This window comes from Peromyscus leucopus, chromosome 7 (genome assembly GCF_004664715.2).
Source record: "Peromyscus leucopus breed LL Stock chromosome 7, UCI_PerLeu_2.1, whole genome shotgun sequence".
In the NCBI taxonomy this organism is placed as follows: Eukaryota; Metazoa; Chordata; class Mammalia; order Rodentia; family Cricetidae; genus Peromyscus; species Peromyscus leucopus.
The window spans coordinates 18,684,659-18,702,855 of NC_051069.1; the positions used below are offsets into that span (position 1 = coordinate 18,684,659).

The window sequence follows — 18,197 nt, forward strand, 5'->3', positions numbered from 1 at the left end:
TTATGTTTATATCCAGGTTTACTGTACTCAGAAACAGTACCACATATTTGTACACTTTGAAGGAACAATAGCATTCATTAGACATTGAAAAAAACAGAACTCCTCATTGCAACAGCTGGATCTGAGAGAATATCTTCAAAAGCTGTGACGACTGGCGGACCAACCAATGGAGAGGTGGAGAAGCTTCGGGACCCATTAGCTTGAGAACTCAGCCAGTGCACCACTAACAGCTGCCTGGGTGTTCTCAGAGGTCGGGAAAATTTAAATAGTTAAATATGCACACCCCAAGTCTTAAAGTGCTTCCATTAAAAAGATCAAAGCAGGCCACGGGGCCCCTGAGAATGGGTTTGGGCCCAGAGAAGATGTTTCAGAACACACACTGGAACAAATTGTTGTCCGGTCTTTCCTGGACAGTTTCTGTAGTTTCTCTTCCTGTCTTCTGGGGGCAATGAAATTCTCAGCTCCCTCTTGACCTCCATGGCCCTGCCTGGAACTCCGTGCCAGGCTGAAGGGCTTGGCAGAAAACATGCCTGTTTAAGGGCGTGTGGGAGCCAATGAAACGATCATTTTCTTACTGTCCAAGAGGAACAGATCAAACCTTGAGAACTGTTTGCGAGAGAATACCTTGCTGACCGGAGGTTCACTTACTTCGTTTGCGTGGTAAGGATTGGGTAGTAATGTTTTGGGATTTTTCAGAACTGCCATGCTTCGTGGCTGTCATGGTCTGCAGTATGGTTCTCCGGTGCAGGAAGGTGACGCCCCTTACAGGAGTGGGAGATAGACTGGCTCTGGCCTTTGAACCAGATGTCATCCAGCATTCTAGAGAGTGACTGCACATGATGCCTCTCTTCTGAAAAACCATCATGTTCCCAGGTTCTGACCACTCTTGCCCATTCAGTGTTTAACACTCTGATAGCAATCCTGTAGCCTTGGCAGGAGTGGCCATGAGCTGAGGAATCCGTGTGTATGCTCCCCAGCAACAAACAGGCATGATCAGAAATTGACAGGCCCCTAGAAGGGCTTGATGCAGTTTCATTCAGAGACCTGAGCCTGCAGCTATTCCCAGGTTTCACTAATCTTGGATTTGTACCTAGGAGCCGAAAAGAATGACCATTCTGTGGTGGCAGGTGCACCTCCAGAGAAAAATACCAAATCATGGAAAACATGGCACCTTAGAAGCCTTCAGAGCCAGTGAGAGCCTTCTCTAGATATCAAATGTAAGTCATTACTGATGAGTTCATCCCTCAAGCCGAAGATAAATGTGTTTACATGTAGGGGGAAAAAAACAACCAGAAAGCAATCTAATATATAATCAGCCAAGAATCACGGAATTTCATGCAGGTAGAGGAAATTGTTATCCACATACTCAGGTGTTTCATATTACCAATGGGGAAACTAAGGCCCAAGGAAGAGAGCCAACTTTCCGAGTTTGAGGAGGAATCGCGAGATTTCAGCCATTTTCCACTTCCAATCTGTAGCTATCTAAGCAAGCTGGTTTAAAGTGTGTGTGGGGGGGGGTCCAGCTTGCACGAGTCCTGTGGCATGGGTTATGCTCCGAGTACCTGGATATCCCTTACAGACAAGCTTTCTGCTGGGCTCGAACAAGCCCCAGGGAACACGTGGAGTGTAATGAAGAAACAGGCAGCAGCCTATCGCTGGCTCGATGCTGCTGACGAAAACCGCACAGGATAAAGCATCAGATGGCCATCTTCCCATGAATATAAATGCTGATCCCTCATGTTGTATGATAACATGGCAAGAACAGTTGGGGACATTCTGAAATCAAAGTTTGCATGGATCTGTTTTCCTCTGAACAGATCAAAGGCAAACGTGACCCTCATATCTTTGGTGTCGGTGACGTAGAGGATTCCCTGAGCTATGAAGGCGTTGCCAGCCTTGGATTTGGGGTACGTGGTATTGATGTGTTGTAACACAGAGAATGTCCTCTCATCCAGCTGTGCTACAAGGATGCTCGAGCCATCCACGCTTGAAGCATAGATAATCCAGATGCCCTTCTCATCCACAGCTATGTTGAAGTAAGTCTTGGAATTTGCAAAGAGGTATTTTCGATCAAAATACAAAGCATTTTCAAGCTTCAGAGTCTGGGGTGTCTCTTTGCCAAATTCAAATCTGAAACATGATTTTAAAAAATGAGTTAGAGCAGAGTAGCCATATCTGTGGGCACAGGTGGTTTGTTAGGATCCTTATAAAGCTGAATTAGCAGGGCCTGGACCCAGACATGATGTTTTCTGTAGCCAAAAAAAGGCAGCTTCTCTTCAACTTGCCTCAGTGGTGTTCTGGGCAGCAACGCTGTGAAGGCCAGTGACTAGCCTGTGCTATCAGAAGCAAGGGAGAGAGCAGTGTGGTGTTAAAGACCATCCTCAAATTATTGATGTAGCTGAGGATGGCCTTGAACACCTAATCCTCCCGCCTCTGCCTGCCAAGTGCTAGGATTACACACAGCAACACCAAGTCTAGGTTCTGCAGTACTGGAGATCAAAGCCAGAGCTTCAGACACTCTCTCAACTGAGATACATCTCTAACTCCTAAGTCTGGGTCTTAAAACCCCCAAGTCTTCAGATATTCCTTTTTTTTTTAAGACAATTTAAATTGAGAGAAAAGTCACCAGCTGAGAAGAGATAGAATAAAGGTTGTGAAGACAATTTTCTTGTCCGATAGGGGCTTATAAATACAACCACAGCATGGAATTCCACATCCCTTAGCTTCTGGGGTCTGATTTCTTAGACTCCAAACCGAAATCGTATCAAAAAGTGAATTACGATTCAAGCGCTACCTATAATAGGGGAGTGAGTCTATCTAGACTATTGGGCTAAAAGAAAACACCAGAGGGCGCCATTGAGCAGCAGACCGCAGAAGGCAAGGCGTGTGTGACTGTGATAGGCCTTCAGGAAGTAAGGCAAACAGAACCGGACTAGAAAACCCGAAGTGAGCTGAAAAGCCGCCAGAAAAAGAGCAAGCACTTGGGAAGGGCTCCGCAGTACCAGCTCCCGAGTGCTGGAATTCTGCTCTCTAGCCCCGTGGGGCTGGGGGAGGTGTCTGCCGCCCCTCCTTCAGCTCTAGGCTTGTGGCTTGATAAAGATCCCAGGCTTAGGACAGGTTCCCTACCCAATCAGCTCACCCAAGCCCGGTGGTGGCGCAAGACTATAATCTCCAGTACTTGGGAGGAATAGATGGAATGCCCCAAACACATCTAAACCACTGCAGGAGACAGCACACACCGGGCGGGCGCAGCGCGAGACCTGTGAGGAGTCACTGCAGGGCACAGGGGTCCGTCCAGGCGGCTCACCTCACTATGGTGTTGGAGCCACCTTTGTGGTAGTAGAGAGAGTTGTTGTAGACCGCGTGCCCACAGCCGTGGAAGTAATGTGGGAGGTGGATGAGGGTGGAGCTGCCATTGAGAAGTGCGGGCAGGTCTTTGAACTCCTTCACCATGATTCCTGCAGGAGAGGGACGGACGGGGAGGCTGTCACCCACCCGCCCTCACAGCCCTGCCCATGAAAAGTGAAAAGTCGGGCTACAGAGAGAACATTGTCCCGTCCCACCCACCCCTCTAGAAGTTGTAAAATCTGGCGGTGCAAATCCATCCCAGGAACGAATCCTCGGCTCAGCTGTGCTTGCTGGCTCGCACCCCTTGCTACCCGCCAAGACCATGCTACTCCATGCGGCATTTCTCTTTTCCTTTGAGCCCCAACCCCTCAGCTTGGTAGGTGAAGGTTATTATTGCACTGATCAGCTGGTGCTGTTGAAATAAAGAAGCAGCTCTTAGCTTCTTTTCAATCGAAGTGTACTGTCAGACCCTTCCTGAATGAGGCCATTGTTACTACAACTGGCCACTTCAATCACATCTTTTGGGAACAGTATGACTGGTCCTGTGTTTAGACATGAAGAAGGTTCAGACTTGGGAGGGTTCAGACATGGGAGGGTTCAGACATGGGAGGGTTCAGACATGGGAGGGTTCAGACATGGGGGTTCAGACATGAAGAAGGTTCAGACATGGGAGGGTTCAGACATGAAGAAGGTTCAGACATGGGAGGGTTCAGACATGAAGAAGGTTCAGACATGGGAGGGTTCAGACATGAAGAAGGTTCAGACATGGAGAAGGTTCAGACATGGGGAGGTTCAGACATGGGGAGGTTCAGACATGGGGAGGTTCAGACATGGGGAGGTTCAGACATGGGGAGGTTCAGACATGGGGAGGTTCAGACATGGGAGGGTTCAGACATGAAGAAGGTTCAGACATGGGGAGGTTCAGACATGGGGAGGTTCAGACATGGGGAGGTTCAGACATGGGAGGGTTCAGACATGGGAGGTTCAGGCATGGGAGGGTTCAGACATGAAGAAGGTTCAGACATGGGAGGGTTCAGACATGAAGAAGGTTCAGACATGGGAGGGTTCAGACATGAAGAAGGTTCAGACATGGAGAAGGTTCAGACATGGGGAGGTTCAGACATGGGGAGGTTCAGACATGGGGAGGTTCAGACATGGGGAGGTTCAGACATGGGGAGGTTCAGACATGGGGAGGTTCAGACATGGGAGGGTTCAGACATGAAGAAGGTTCAGACATGGGGAGGTTCAGACATGGGGAGGTTCAGACATGGGGAGGTTCAGACATGGGAGGGTTCAGACATGGGAGGTTCAGGCATGGGAGGGTTCAGACATGAAGAAGGTTCAGACATGGGAGGGTTCAGACATGGGGTTCAGACATGAGGGTTCAGACATGGGAGGGTTCAGACATGGGAGGGTTCAGACATGGGAGGGTTCAGACATGGGGTTCAGACATGAGGGTTCAGACATGGGGTTCAGACATGGGGGTTCAGAATGGGGAGGGTTCAGACATGGGAGGGTTCAGACATGGGAGGGTTCAGACATGGGAGGGTTCAGACATGGGAGGGTTCAGACTTGGGAGGGTTCAGACATGGGGTTCAGACATGGAGAGGTTCAGACATGAAGAAGGTTCAGACATGGGAGGGTTCAGACATGGGAAAATGGCTGTGAGATGGCCCTTTGCCTTCTTCCTTGGCCTCTGTCCAACAAATATGTGAGAAACCTGGCCCTAAGTACTCTCATAGGATGGTATGAAACTCAGAGAACAATGGACGGTGGGCACAGAATTTGTCTTTTATATCTAAGGCCATATCACCCTGAACACACCAGATCTTAGAGCCATATTTTTAGTACTTGTGTGGCATAATTTGTCTCATATCACTTCCATGTTATGGTTATTTGATAAAACCTTAGATGCCATACTGTTTATTTCCTTCTGCCTATTATGTTAAAACTAGAATGCCAGGTGGCGGTGGCGCATGCCTTTAATCCCAGCACTCGGGAGGCAGAGCCACGTGGGTCTCTGTGAGTTCGAGGCCAGTCTGGTCTACAGACCGAGGTCTAGGACAGTTAGGGCTACACAGAGAAACCCTGTCTCAAAAACACCAACCAACCAACCAAACAAACAAACAAAACCAACTGGATAGTTTACATTGCAGTGGTCATATCCCTGGGACTGAACCACAATGCTTGCACCCAACACATCCAAAATAGGAAAGTGGTCCTCCCACTCAGTTGTACTTTCTAAAACAAAGAGCCGTACACCAACACTAGTGGGGATTTTCAGATAAGACCGGAGGAACGTAGGCAACAGATAAGATCACAGCACCAGACGGACCATCTCTGGAGGGAAGTACCTGAGAAATGTTCAGTCACCCAGATACGGTCGTCACTCTTGTTGGCAGACTCTCTTATCCAAGTCCCAAAAGTCTCCCTGACTTTTAGTACTTGGGCTGGGTTTCCAATGGAAGTGATCATGGCTTCTGTTAGAAGAAAAGAAAGTTGCTCACCCAACAGTTATGACAATTAAGGCATCCAGTTTTGAATTTCCAGACAGTTTGTGTGTGTGGTGCTGGGGATTGAATCTAGGGCCCGTGCAGGCTGGTGAAGCATGCCAGCCCTGAGGCACACCCCAGCCCAGGGCGCCACCCCAGCCCAGGACGCCACCCCAGCCCAGGGTGCCCAGGGCTTGTACCTGTTTGTGGAGAATGGCGTTCATTTACTTTCTCATCAGCTTTCCCCACCAAGGTATCGTCATTTGGTACGGCACACGTCTCACCTAAAATGGCAGCAGTGAAAGCTGTTGTCACAACGGGGTCATAGAGATTTATAGAGGAGCCTCCACTTCCCCGCAAAGTCCCAAACATAGCCATTAGGACATTTCCACATGTTTCCTGGTTGCTTGCTTTTTAGCAATCCCCAGCCCGATGCTGTCCAGCAGTGTTTCGCTCTGAGAGCTGGGTTCCTTCCCTAAAAACATCTAGAAAGAATACTATTTCTTTCTCTTTCTTTCTTTTTTTTCTTCTTCTTTTTCTTTCTTTCTTTTTTTTTTTTTTTTTTTTTGGTTTTTCAAGACAGGGTTTCCTCTGTGTAGCTTTGGTGCCTGTCCTGGATCTCGCTCTGTAGACCAGGCTGGCCTCGAACTCACAGAGATCCACCTGGCTCTGCCTCCCGAGTGCTGGGATTAAAGGCGTGTGCCACCACCGCCTGGCTCTTTTTTTTTTTTTTTCCAGAGCTGAGGACCGAACCCAGGGCCTTGTGCTTGTTAGGCAAGCGCTCTACCACTGAGCTAAATCCCCAACCCTGAAATTTCAAACAATGCAGTTGTTTGGAGAAAGTCAGAGACCCTCCTCCATATCTGCTGCTGAAATGACAGCTCAAGTTGTCCCTCGTGGTTTAAGACAGGAAAGGCATTCTGGGTAACTTCTCAAGTTCTAAATCCACGGTTGAAATATTTTCCATTGTTATGATCCTTTGTTTCTAAGGAACTTTTGAACTGAGCTGAGCTAGGTAGCTCCTTGGTTGTCTGTTTTCCATCTGTAAGCCAGACCCAAGGATGCCAACACCCTAGGATAGTCATGGGAATCAGAAGAACGAGGTACATAACACTGGCAATATAATCTGCCACTGAGTGGCAGAGGACAGCAGATATAGCTTAGACATGGTAGACATGGGCTCTGGGTTCAACTTGCCCCCGACACACACACTAAGACTGGTGGTGGAGACGCTTTAATTATTCTCTGCGGGCAGCTAACCAGTTTGACTGCTCCGCTGTCTTCAGGTTTTCACCCTCTCAGGAATTTGTTGCTACAGTTAACAGCTTAGCCCTCAAGGTGCTGCCCTCAGGTGACCTGGTGACACTGTGTTCTTTAGTTGTAGCAGTAATTAAAAAACAAACCAAATAAGTCACGCTCCAGGGAGCGGGGAGAAGTTTGTATGGCCAAGAAGGAAAACTGGCATGGAGATAAGTGCAGAGAGGATGTTGAGGGAGGGGTGGTAGGTTCAGACTGGCCTGTCCACGGTCCTCATGCCCAGGGTAGGTGTTCAGACTTCCTGGGAGCATATTGCAGGGAGGAATCTCATTTAAACAAAATCTCCCGCTTTCAGAATTTGCTCACAAAGTCTGGAAGGGGGATTATTAGCACAAGGAGTGGGTTCCTGGGGGCAGGGCTTGGCGACCTGAACACTGGCCGTTGAACGTATTTGGCTGCCGAGGGCCTTTGGATCTTCTGCTTCCAGGAGGGCCTGGAGGCCCTGGAGGTCCAGGGGGTCCAGGGGGTCCAGGGGGGCCTTGGTCACCTTTGGCACCTAGAGAGAAGGAAAGGGAGAAACAGAAAAAGGTTTTCACGGAGACAGTTTCCCATTAGGGAAAGAGAAGTGGGCAGCTCTGGAGCCCCCCTGTGTGTACCCCTTCCTAGAGATGAGCCCATAGTAGGGCCTGATGATCCAGTCTATGCAGGATCTGTGCCAAGAGTTTTGTCAACCTTCCCTTCATTCTTCCAAGTCCCTCTGTGAGGTGGCAGGGGGGTCCTCTCGGGAGAGTTCTGCTAGGGAGTGGTGGTTAACTTAAGGTCACAAGTGACTGGGGCAGGGTCCCAGCTCCAGCGGCTCTCAGCAGAGCCCGGCCTCCAACACTGCAGTTCCAGGGGATCCCAGTTCTGACTGCTTAGAATCGCGGAGGAACTCCTTCTTCCTCTCCTCTCCCTTCTCCTCCTCTCCTCCCACCTCCTCTATTTCTTCCCAACCTTCCTCCTTTCCCGTACACACCCCATCCTTCTCATTCTCCTTCTTGTGCTAGGGAATTTAATCCAGGGCCTCTTCCGAGTTAGGCGTGCACTTTATTACTGAGCTACACCCTCCTCCTCTAAGGAGCTTGATGACCATCAACCCCAGAGCCAATCAGAATGCCTGTGAGGAGATGCTCCCCTGTCATTTGAAAGGCTCTCTGAGTGCAGTGAAACTCCATGAGCCTAGCCAGACTCTGCCTCTGTTCACGTCGTGACCTTGGTCTTACCATGTAGTCAAACTTGAAGCAACTCTGCTGCCTCAGCCTCCCCATGCTTGGAATCTCAGGCAGGAGTCACCACACCCTATCAGCCAGGGTAATGAGTTCGATTACTCGTGCTAAATACCAGACTGGGACTTGCCCACCTGGACAAACGTGTGCAGCTTTGAAAATACAGAATGCCGTGCTGAGCATGATGGTTCACAGCTACAGTCCCAACACTTGGGAGGTGGAGGCAGGAGGACAGGGCAAGGTCAGTCTGCTACACAGCGAGTTCCAGGCTAGCCTGGGATACAGAAGACCTTGTCTCAAGCAAACAAGGAAAGGACGAGAATTCCAGAACCTGCTGCAGAGCAGAGGGCCAGAGAAGATCAAAGCCACCAGGCAGCCCGTGGGTTGGACAAGGCAGGTCTCTGTGCCCTGGTGTCGGGAGGAGCCGGGCCAGCCTACCTGTCAGAAGCACGTCGTTGGACACGTCTCCCTTGTCTCCCTTTTCTCCTTTCTGCCCCGGCGGGCCCTCATTTCCAGGAGCGCCCAGCTCACCAGCGTCTCCCTTCTCTCCCTTTTCCCCTGGATTTCCTGTAGCTCCAGGTAACCCTGTGGGGGAGGGGGAGTTGACGTATTAACGTGGGTACACAATTTTGGTTCACTGTGTAATGATTGCGCTTTTGTAGAACAGCTTTGTAAAACAACCACAACCCTTCACCACCCTTCCAGGGATGCTACCATACACTCATCATGGACGGTGTTCCCAGAGCTCTGGGGACGACTTTTAGGGAGTCTGGCTGAGCCACTACGTTGAAGAGTGAAGCAGACCAGTGAGGAGGCGAGGACAGTTTGAGTGAGGCGCCATCCCCACAGAAGGTGAGCATGTTATTAAGGGGACCCCATCAGCAGAGCCACTGACATCTGCGCTCTTTATTTCTTACAACAGAAAGAGGAGCAAGGCTGGGCAGTCACTGCAGTGTTAGCCAAGTTTAGAAATGGTGGTTGTAAGTGAGGCTGAGCCAACGCCGGAGGGTGGGTGACCAGCTGCCCCCACTTCTTGCTGTCCCTCCCCTGCCATGGTGGACTGTAACCTCCAACTGCCCGTCCAAATAAACCTCTTGTCCCTCAAGTCGCTTCGGTCAGCCATTTTGTCGCAACAACAAGAAACTGCGAGAAAATACGGGGAGTAAGATCAACATGTGATGGTCAGTTAATGTTGACTGCACATCAGCCTGGCTCCTCGAGGCTTGGCTTTTTGTTTTATTTTGTCACTGTTTTCCCTGTGGGTCCACGGCCACCTTTCCTGGGACTAGTCTAATCCCACTATTAGGGTAAGACTTTTTCAAGTCAACACCCCCAGGCAACACACTAGAATTCAGCTTTCAGGGGAATTTTCTAAATGTTAATTTGTAGCTGAAAATAAATGAACATGTTCCAAGTTACCCTAAATGTGTTCTGAAGCTATAGACTCCAGGATTGGAGTCATTCAGTAAATGTAATTCAGTGTACTGACAAGTAAGGAAAAGCATATCTCAATGGGTGCAAAAGGCATTTGGTGGCATTCAGCACGCAGTCTCAATGAAATCTCTTCAAACTAGGGATAAAAAGGAATTTCCTCATCCTGCAAAGAGAAGTCTATAAGAAATTGACAGTTGACATCATCTTTTCCAGTGAAAGGTTACATACATTTCTTTTAATAGCAGGAACAAGGCAAAGTTATTCATGCACATCAGTTTTGCTGAACATTCTACTGGATGTAGAAAGCATGATATTCCAGAGAAAAAGAAATACAAGGCTCACTGTTTGGGGAGTGGACATTAAAATTTTCTTAATTTGGAGCTAGCCTGATTGTTTATGTGGAAAATTTCAAGAGATCTATTAAAAAGAGCAACTTGAAGTCACAAGTACACAAGTACCCGAGGGTTCTGAGGAGGAAAGTGGGTGTGCAAAGACATTGTTAGAAATTGACTGTACAGAAGACTCCTTACCTCAAGAAATAATTGTTCATTTTGGTAAGCATGCCCTGAAGATACTGCCTAATGTGATGTTACTCAAAGTGGGATTGCAGACATCAGGGAAGAGCCAGGTGCATCTGTTAGTGCAAGCACATTGTTCCTCTCAATGTCCGTCACCAAGATGATGTGAAATCTTCAGCCTTCTATAATTACCTGCCCCGTCCTTGTCTCTTCTGTAGACTCTGTCGAAGTAACCCCCTCCCTAGTTCCCATTCATTTGACTAATTCCTGATTAGTCACTAGCTGGGATAGCAAAGTCTTTCCTCCAGTTTGTTTGTGTTTTAAGATCTCACTGTATAGCCCAGGCTGGCCTCAAAATCCCAGCAATCCTCCTGCCTCCCTTTGGGATTCCCGGTGTGCACTATCACACCTGGTTTATGTGAGACTTCAGACTAACAAAGCCTTGGGAGGCTTTATGAATGCTAGATGAGCACTCTGCCAACTGAGTCAGATCTCCAGCCCTCCCTCTAGTTTTAAAACCATACCTGGAACATCCTGCTTTATATCAACCATGTTGCATTCCATCATAGCTGGTCTAAGGCAGCATTTCTCAACCTGTGGGTTAGGACCCCTTAGGGGGTGAAATGACCTTTCCACAGGGGTCGCCTAAGACCATTGGAAAACACAGATATTTATATTATGATTCATAACAGTAGAAAATTTAAAGTTATGAAGTAGCAATCACAATAATTTTATGATTGGTGTGGGGGGGGGTCACCACAACATGAGGAACTGTATTAAAGGGTCTCAGTGTTAGGAAGGTTGAGAACCACTGCTCTAAAGGAATACAAAATAATCCCAGGTTGGAAGGCACTTTAGAAATCACTTAGATCAGTTCCCATCCAATCCTCAACCTTGTCTATACTACCTGCTATTCAGTTGGCTCTGTTTGTTTGTTTGTTTGTTTGAAACAGGGCCTATGTAGCCCTGGCTGTCCTAGAACTCACTCTGTAGACCAGGCTGGCCTTGAACTCACAGATCTTCCTGCCTCTGCCTTCTGAGTGCTGGGATTAAACATGTGTGCCACCATGCCTGGCCACAGTTGGCTTATCTCAGGGCTTTTAAGTGACAGGTTTTCACCTCAGATGGCATCACGGGGGCTGGGCTTTAGTCAGTCAGTGGTAGAGTACCTGCCTAGCACGGGGGTCTGGGTTCAGTCTCCAGCTTTACAGAAACATGAAATCAAAATGCAGTGAAGAAAATACCACTAACTAGATTCCAGCTAATCATAACAAATATCTCGAGCTGGGCCTGCTGGCACATGGAGATTGGGAGTTTAAGGTCATCAGTGGCTACACAGAGAGTCTAAGGCAAGCCTGAGCTACCTGTGACCCTGTCTCAGAAAACAACAAAAATCTAAATAAAAACTGTGAACTCCAGGCATCACTGAGGGGACACAGTGGAGGAGGAAGTCATGAGGGACAGGTCTCCCTGTCCAGCACGGACACGTGCTTTGCCTACTGTATACTTACAGTCAGAGCAATACAGTGACACTGTTGTTGAGCAGGGAGACATGGTTCAGGAGTCCGTCTTCACAGCAGTACTGAGAAGTACTTACCGCTCTGGGTCATTCCTGCTCAGGGGCACTAGGACTCCTGGCTGAAGAGTGACAAAAGCCCTTATCTGGGCCCCCTGTGTGAGAAGGTCTCCCTTTGTCAGTATTTTAAACTGAACGAGCCGTTCAGCATGTTATCTGAAGGAGACAAAAGGCTGGGTGGTTGCTATAGAGTCCCGCCTGCACAGTGTGCCAAGTGCTGCCGACACCTTCTAAAGACTTTGTGCAGCCCCCTTTCAGCAGCACTCAGGGAAACAAATGGTAGCTGCTGCTGACACCGCGGCGTCCCAGCCCTTTATTTTAACTCAAGAGCGTGTCTGCACCGACATCTGATCCTTTATCTTATCCCTCCCTCGCACGCCTTTTATTTCCTTTCTCAAAAAGGCCACACGGGTAATAGGGAAACGCTCATTTTGTAATGTAGCCCTGACAGAGGCAGTGTTAGAGCTATCAGAGCCTTTGTTTGAGGGTGTAGTATGCATTATACCTGGGGTGTGCGGAGCCATCTTCAGCTTTTGGTAAAAGACAGTGGTGAATGTTTTGTCTACATGCAATCTGTCTTTGTCATGTGTGTGTGTCTGTGTGTCTGTGTCTGCGTGGTGTGTGTGCATTTGCAGGCCAGATGCTGATATCAGGTATCTTCTTCTACCACTCTTCACCATATTGCTTTTAATTTAAAAAAAAAAAAATGCTGGCACATGCCTTCAATCCTAGCACTTAGGCAGAAGCTGGCAAACTCTCTGTGAGTCTGAACCCAGCCTGGTTTATAGAGTTCCAGGCCAACCAGGACTATGTAGCGGGATGTTGTCTCAAGAAAACAAAAGAATGATTGTGTGTGTGAGTGGGGTGGGGTGTGCCCACGTGGAGGTCAGAGGACAACCTGTAGCGGGCAGTTCTTTCCTTCCACCATGTGGGTCCTGGGAATTGAACTCTGGTCATCCGACTTGTACAGAAAGCATCTTCTCTGCTAAGCCATACAATTGGCCTCATCATACTTTTTGAGATAGGGTCTCCTTACCGAACTTGGAGCTTGATGTTTTATTTGGATTAGCTGGCCAGCAAGCTCCCAGGAAGGACCCTTCTGCCGGCCCCTGTCACTCTCCAGCGGGGACTGCAGGACTACACTACCACACCCGGCTTTTGTTTTTTAACCACCGCATGTGAGGAAGCATCCTCTGTTGGCAGTTCACCTTGGCCACCCACTGGCACCACCCAACTGCCATTCACTATGTGTGCCACATCTTCTACCCTGAGGCAGGTTAGGGCAGAGCTGCCGGCCCTGCACAGTGACATAGTGTAACATGGCATACACCTGCAGCCTGACATCATTTGTCCCATGACTCCTCACCGGCTTTGAGTTACAGTTTTATCCCCGCCTAACTCCTGAGGGAGAAACAGCTCTCCTGTTTTCTTCTGGGGTCGCCCACTCCAAACAGATAGTTCCACAAAGCCTGCGATAGCTCCAGGCTGGGGTCAGTTTCTCTGTCTTCACATCAGGGGGTGAGGGAGGACAACTTATTTTGGGCAGTACCATCTGTCACTAACTAAGGCAAAGGAGAGGGCCAGGGGGTGCCATGTAAAACCCAATCTCAAGCCATGCATTCGGAGGAGGGCATTATTTTTGGTTTTCTTAAAATGAGGATTTGATTTTTAGAGAAGACACTATAACATTAACTCTTAAGTGAGAAAAATATGAGACAGATGGAAAGAAAGAAAACACTTGGTTCTGAGGCCCTGGGATATCAGACTTCACAGAAGATGTTGGTACATAATTGACAACGTCAAGTCTCGTTCCTAACTCCAAAATCACCTCATGCGGGGAATTTCCCCTCAGCATCCTTTTGGTCAGGACATCACAGGAAGGAAAATAAATCAGGCACAGAGAGACCATACAACATGCTCTCATTTGTATGTAGAGGTAAGGTTGATCCCAAGGAGTAGGAAGTAGAGCAGTGTTTGCCAAAACCTGGACAGGCTTGGGAGCACTGGAAAGGGAGTTTGATCTGTACAATCAAAATGAAAAATGAAAAAAAAAGAAACGATGCTGGCTAATACTAACGCAGGATTTACCATGTGCCCGGCCCCAACACCTCATATGTACTAACTCATCTTCCCACAAACACTGGGAGGTTAATAGGATCAGTTTCCCCATTTTATGAATGGGGAAACTGGAATGCAGTGATCATGTAACTAACCTGCTCAAGGGCGCACCCCTGGCTAATGTGGAGCCAAGGACCACAACAAGCCTCTGGGCTCCAAGTCCACTTTTGTTCTCCTTGTTTCTGAAGTTGGAAGCTGTGAAGGATGTTGATACTTCTGGAAACACTTGGGTTAAAGTCTTAATTTCTGCTTCGTTGGGTCAGTCTTCTTTGCAGCTGCTATGGTTTAGATACGAAGTGTCCCCAAGAGGCTTATGTGTTGAAAGCCTGTGCCCCCCCTCCCCCCACTCCCACCCCCCACTACACACACAGATGATTGGACCATGAGGATCTGCTGTTGCCAGTACGGAATGGCATTATTGGGGTGCTGGTGGGTGGGGCTTGGCTGGGGCAAATGATCACTCAGGTCATACCTTTGACAGGCATTTTGTCCCTCACCATTTCCTGTGTTGCTCTCTACTTCCTGGCCACCATGAGGTAAGGAGAGTTCTCTTGCCATGCCCTTCTGCCTTGAGGCTTCTGCCTTACTTAGGTCCAGTGACACATAGCCAGCTGCCATGCATGGAAAACTCTACACTGCAGGCAGAAGTCAACCTTTTCTCCTTCACACTGCAGAAGCCATCTTCTCCACAGGGGCCTCCCCTGCTTAACACCTTCCCAGTATTCTTTTTGGATCCCTTTGCTGACCCCTTTCTAGGGGTCACTACATGTTGCTGTCTCTTAGGGTTCCCCTCCAGGCTCCCTCCCTAAGTGATCATCCTCGTACTTGCCCACAGGCTCTTGGGATGACTCTCTAGGTATACTTCGCATCTTGGGGTTCCCTTCCACTGGACACCTACATCTCCAAGCCCCCTGAATACCTCAAGGCACCTCAGCTTAGCACATCCCGTGGTGTGCCCATGACTTCTCCCCTAAAGCCGAGTTAGGCCAGTCTGCCCATCTCAGAACCGGCAGCCCATCAGGTTCCAGCCAGGCAGGACAGTATTGAACCTCCTTTGTTCCTCACTCTCTCTTTTTATACCTTATCAGTATCACTAAAGTCACGCTCAAACATTATTCCTTTCCATCTGCTATCCCTGCCTCAGCTCCCTCCCACTCTCGAGATGGTGCCACAGTGTTCTCCAGGTAGCAACCAACATGGTATTTGGAAAGGTAGGTCTGATCCCTGAGACCCCTCAGGGGCTTCTCACTGCTCCCTAGATACTGCTGGACTCCCCTGTGGCCCTGTGGTCCTCTTCTCCTAAGCTCTCCTTTGGCTCAGGAACAGTTGAAGAGAGCAGACCTCAGGATCTGCTTCCAGGTGACCTGGGCAAAGCCTCCCTGACCCTCAAACACAAGCTGGCTCAGCACTGAGCAGCCATCTGGTGATCTCTTTCCACAGGGCCTGCTTCTTCAGATAACCTCAGTCTCTCTGTCTCCAGAACAGTCTGAGTGTGACTTTCCAACTCTCCCAGTCACAATGCCAGCCTCATGAAGGGGCTGTGGCTCAGGGACCCATCTCCTCCAGGATGACATGATGCATGATGAGCGACTTGATATAAGGGAATTCAAAGCTTTCAACCCAGGCTTGGAATCGAGGTCCTCCATCCACCCCCACTTAAGGAGAGGGTTTCTGGAGTTCCTATTACCTGCATGAAGACTAGACAGCATCAGAGAAGACATAGGTGCCCTCCCCCACCTGACTGGGGGCTGACATGGGTTATCTGTCTCAGGAAAGATTATCCTCACAATCTTTCTTCACAAGATCATGGCTGTCCCTTGGGCTCATGCAAACTCCAGATAGAATCATTATTAATGCGAGCTTATTTCTACCTCAGATTCAATCGTTCCCCATGGTCATCACTGACAATCCTTATCTATAGGAAAAGGGGGGTGCACAGGTTTCTGAATGGGACCGAGCCATGTCTCCCTGAATGTGAGTAATATTAATGCCTTTTTCCTGTTAGGTGTCCTGGTCAGCATGTTTCAGTGAATTTTCAGAGGGAAGAGGGGACTCCCTTTGTCTCTCCAAAGGCTAATCAGCTTCATCACTTCTGAACCAATGTCTAAGATTAGTAGTACCTGCCCCATAAGCATGTTTTCCACAAGTGAATGAAATGTTCTGTCCTTCTTGTAGTTTCATGAGGACGTGACTGCTTAATTACATGCCCTCAAGACCAGGGCTCTGTCTCAAATCTTCCAGAAAGTGCTCCCTTTCTATCTGCCTCAGATCCACTTCCCACATGGTGTTCCCCACCCAAGCCTGCCGCTGGAATATTAATTTTCTAGCCTTGATCGTAAGTTTGATGTCTTCCCAGGATAAACCAAATGGCTGCACATTCTTGTGGTCCATTGTTATTCTATACTGATCAGCACTGACGGTTATAATTATTATCCTGCTCTGTAATTCCAGTTGTAATTGCCGGCCTGCTGAGGTCCGAGTTGACTTGGATGATGTGTGCCCATTGTCATCTGTGTGGCTGCCCCTGGAAACACAAGCAGGTGGGCTTGCCAGGGGGGCAGAGGTGCTCAATGGGGCTCATCCTTTCCTCGGCTCTCGCTTAGAAAGCTGATGGGGATAGCAGAGGCCCTGGGAGGGGGAACTGTCAGAGGCACTGGGAGGGGGAGCGGATTTGAAAGAAGCAACTACTACCTCTGCTAGCCCAGAACCCATCCAGGGTTGTGGAGCTAAGAGACTTCACACAGAGGGCCTGGTACAGCCTCTGGCTAAGCTCTACCTCTCTCTGCCTTTTCACTTTGTGGCCTTGCCTGATGTAAAAAATGCCCTCTGCTGTCTGCGAGTTCCCACCCGGCCACGTGCACGCTTTCTTCCGAGGAGTCTTCCTCGGCCATCTCCACAGCCCCCATGATGGTGCTGAGAGATCTCCAGACCCTGTCTCACCCTGGCCAGGCCTCAGGTCAGACCCCACCCCAGCCCCCACTTCTCCCTGAACACAACGGACACCTTGGCGGCATCTCTAGGCCTTCACTGTGCTCACACACAACAGCCCAGAGAAACTGCCTTAGAGGTGTGAGTACGGGTGTGTGTGTGTGTGTGTGTGTGTGTGTGTGTGTGTGTGTGTGTGTGTGTATGTGTGTGGTGTGGTGGTGGTGGATGTGAGCACAAGGGGTATGTGTGAGCATGGGGTGGGGGTGAGCACGGGGGTGGGGTGGGGGTGGGGATGGATGTGAACACAAGGTGGGGGTGTGAGCACTGGGCGGGGGTTGTAAGCATGGGGTGGGGGGTGACGACACAGCCCGCTCCCATATGTCTCCAGCTGTAGAGAGAGAAGTCAGTTCCTAGGGGGCTGTCCTTTTTGCTCTGACATAAACATTTGTTCCAAAAAGAAGCTTCGTGGCATCTTAACACAACAACTTCCAGGTGGGAGTTACATCAGTGCCCCATGCAGACCCTGAAGTGCCCCGTCTCCTCGGCACACAGTCCTTCCCAGTACTACCCATCTGAACGCGGCCACAGAGACAAGACACTAAGGAATTATCTGGCAGAAATGCCCAGTTACCCATTTTTCCTCTCTTCCCATTGGCTCCTTTTTCACCCTTTGGTCCCTGGAGACCAGGCTGTCCATCGGATCCATTGTGTCCTGGTAACCCACCAACTCCTGGGGGGCCTGGGCCAAAGCATAGAATAGGGACCGTTAAAGACATCTTCACTGCAGGTGATGTGATTTCCTTTAGCCAGGGAGACAGGCAGCATCTATGGCGTCTCCCACATCTTCCTGCTTCCCACCCCCCCCACCCCCACCCCCCGCCTGAACCTGCTTCTAGAACAAGGACAGATGGAGGGTCTGGGGAGGGGAGTCTCAAATTAGGGACACAGAAAAAAAGGTAACATGCCGCCTCGCTCCTCCCCTCCACCACCTCTGGTCCTTGGATCCTGGGGCTCCAGCCACCCATAGTTGCCCCTTGAACTAGGAAAATACAAAATGGGTACTTACCTGGTGGGCCAGGTGGTCCTAGAGTAGAAAAAGGAATTTAGATGATAAGTCACATGAGGTAGAAAGAAACCAGAACCACAAACTCCCACTTTCCTTATATGTCTTATAAGTACCTGCTAAGGAAACAATCCCACACCATTTATTTACAGCTTATTAGGTTTCCCACAAAGGGCCTTACGAACAACCCAGCAAAGA

General features: G+C 49.2%; 1 protein-coding gene across 1 annotated transcript in view; it reads right to left on the minus strand.

Annotated features, from left to right (window-relative positions):
• Positions 1–18,197, minus strand: part of Gldn (gliomedin) — a 43,389-nt gene continuing 25,192 nt past the window's right edge. Inside the window, exons 3-10 of the mRNA XM_028864974.2 lie at positions 18,003–18,020; positions 17,568–17,675; positions 8,801–8,947; positions 7,525–7,653; positions 6,041–6,124; positions 5,703–5,828; positions 3,308–3,458; positions 1–2,130 (exon numbers count right to left, since the gene is read on the minus strand). Of these exons, the coding sequence (XP_028720807.1) occupies positions 1,650–2,130; positions 3,308–3,458; positions 5,703–5,828; positions 6,041–6,124; positions 7,525–7,653; positions 8,801–8,947; positions 17,568–17,675; positions 18,003–18,020 (1,244 nt within the window). The 3' untranslated portion in view covers positions 1–1,649. The remainder of the gene's footprint in view (positions 2,131–3,307; positions 3,459–5,702; positions 5,829–6,040; positions 6,125–7,524; positions 7,654–8,800; positions 8,948–17,567; positions 17,676–18,002; positions 18,021–18,197) is intronic.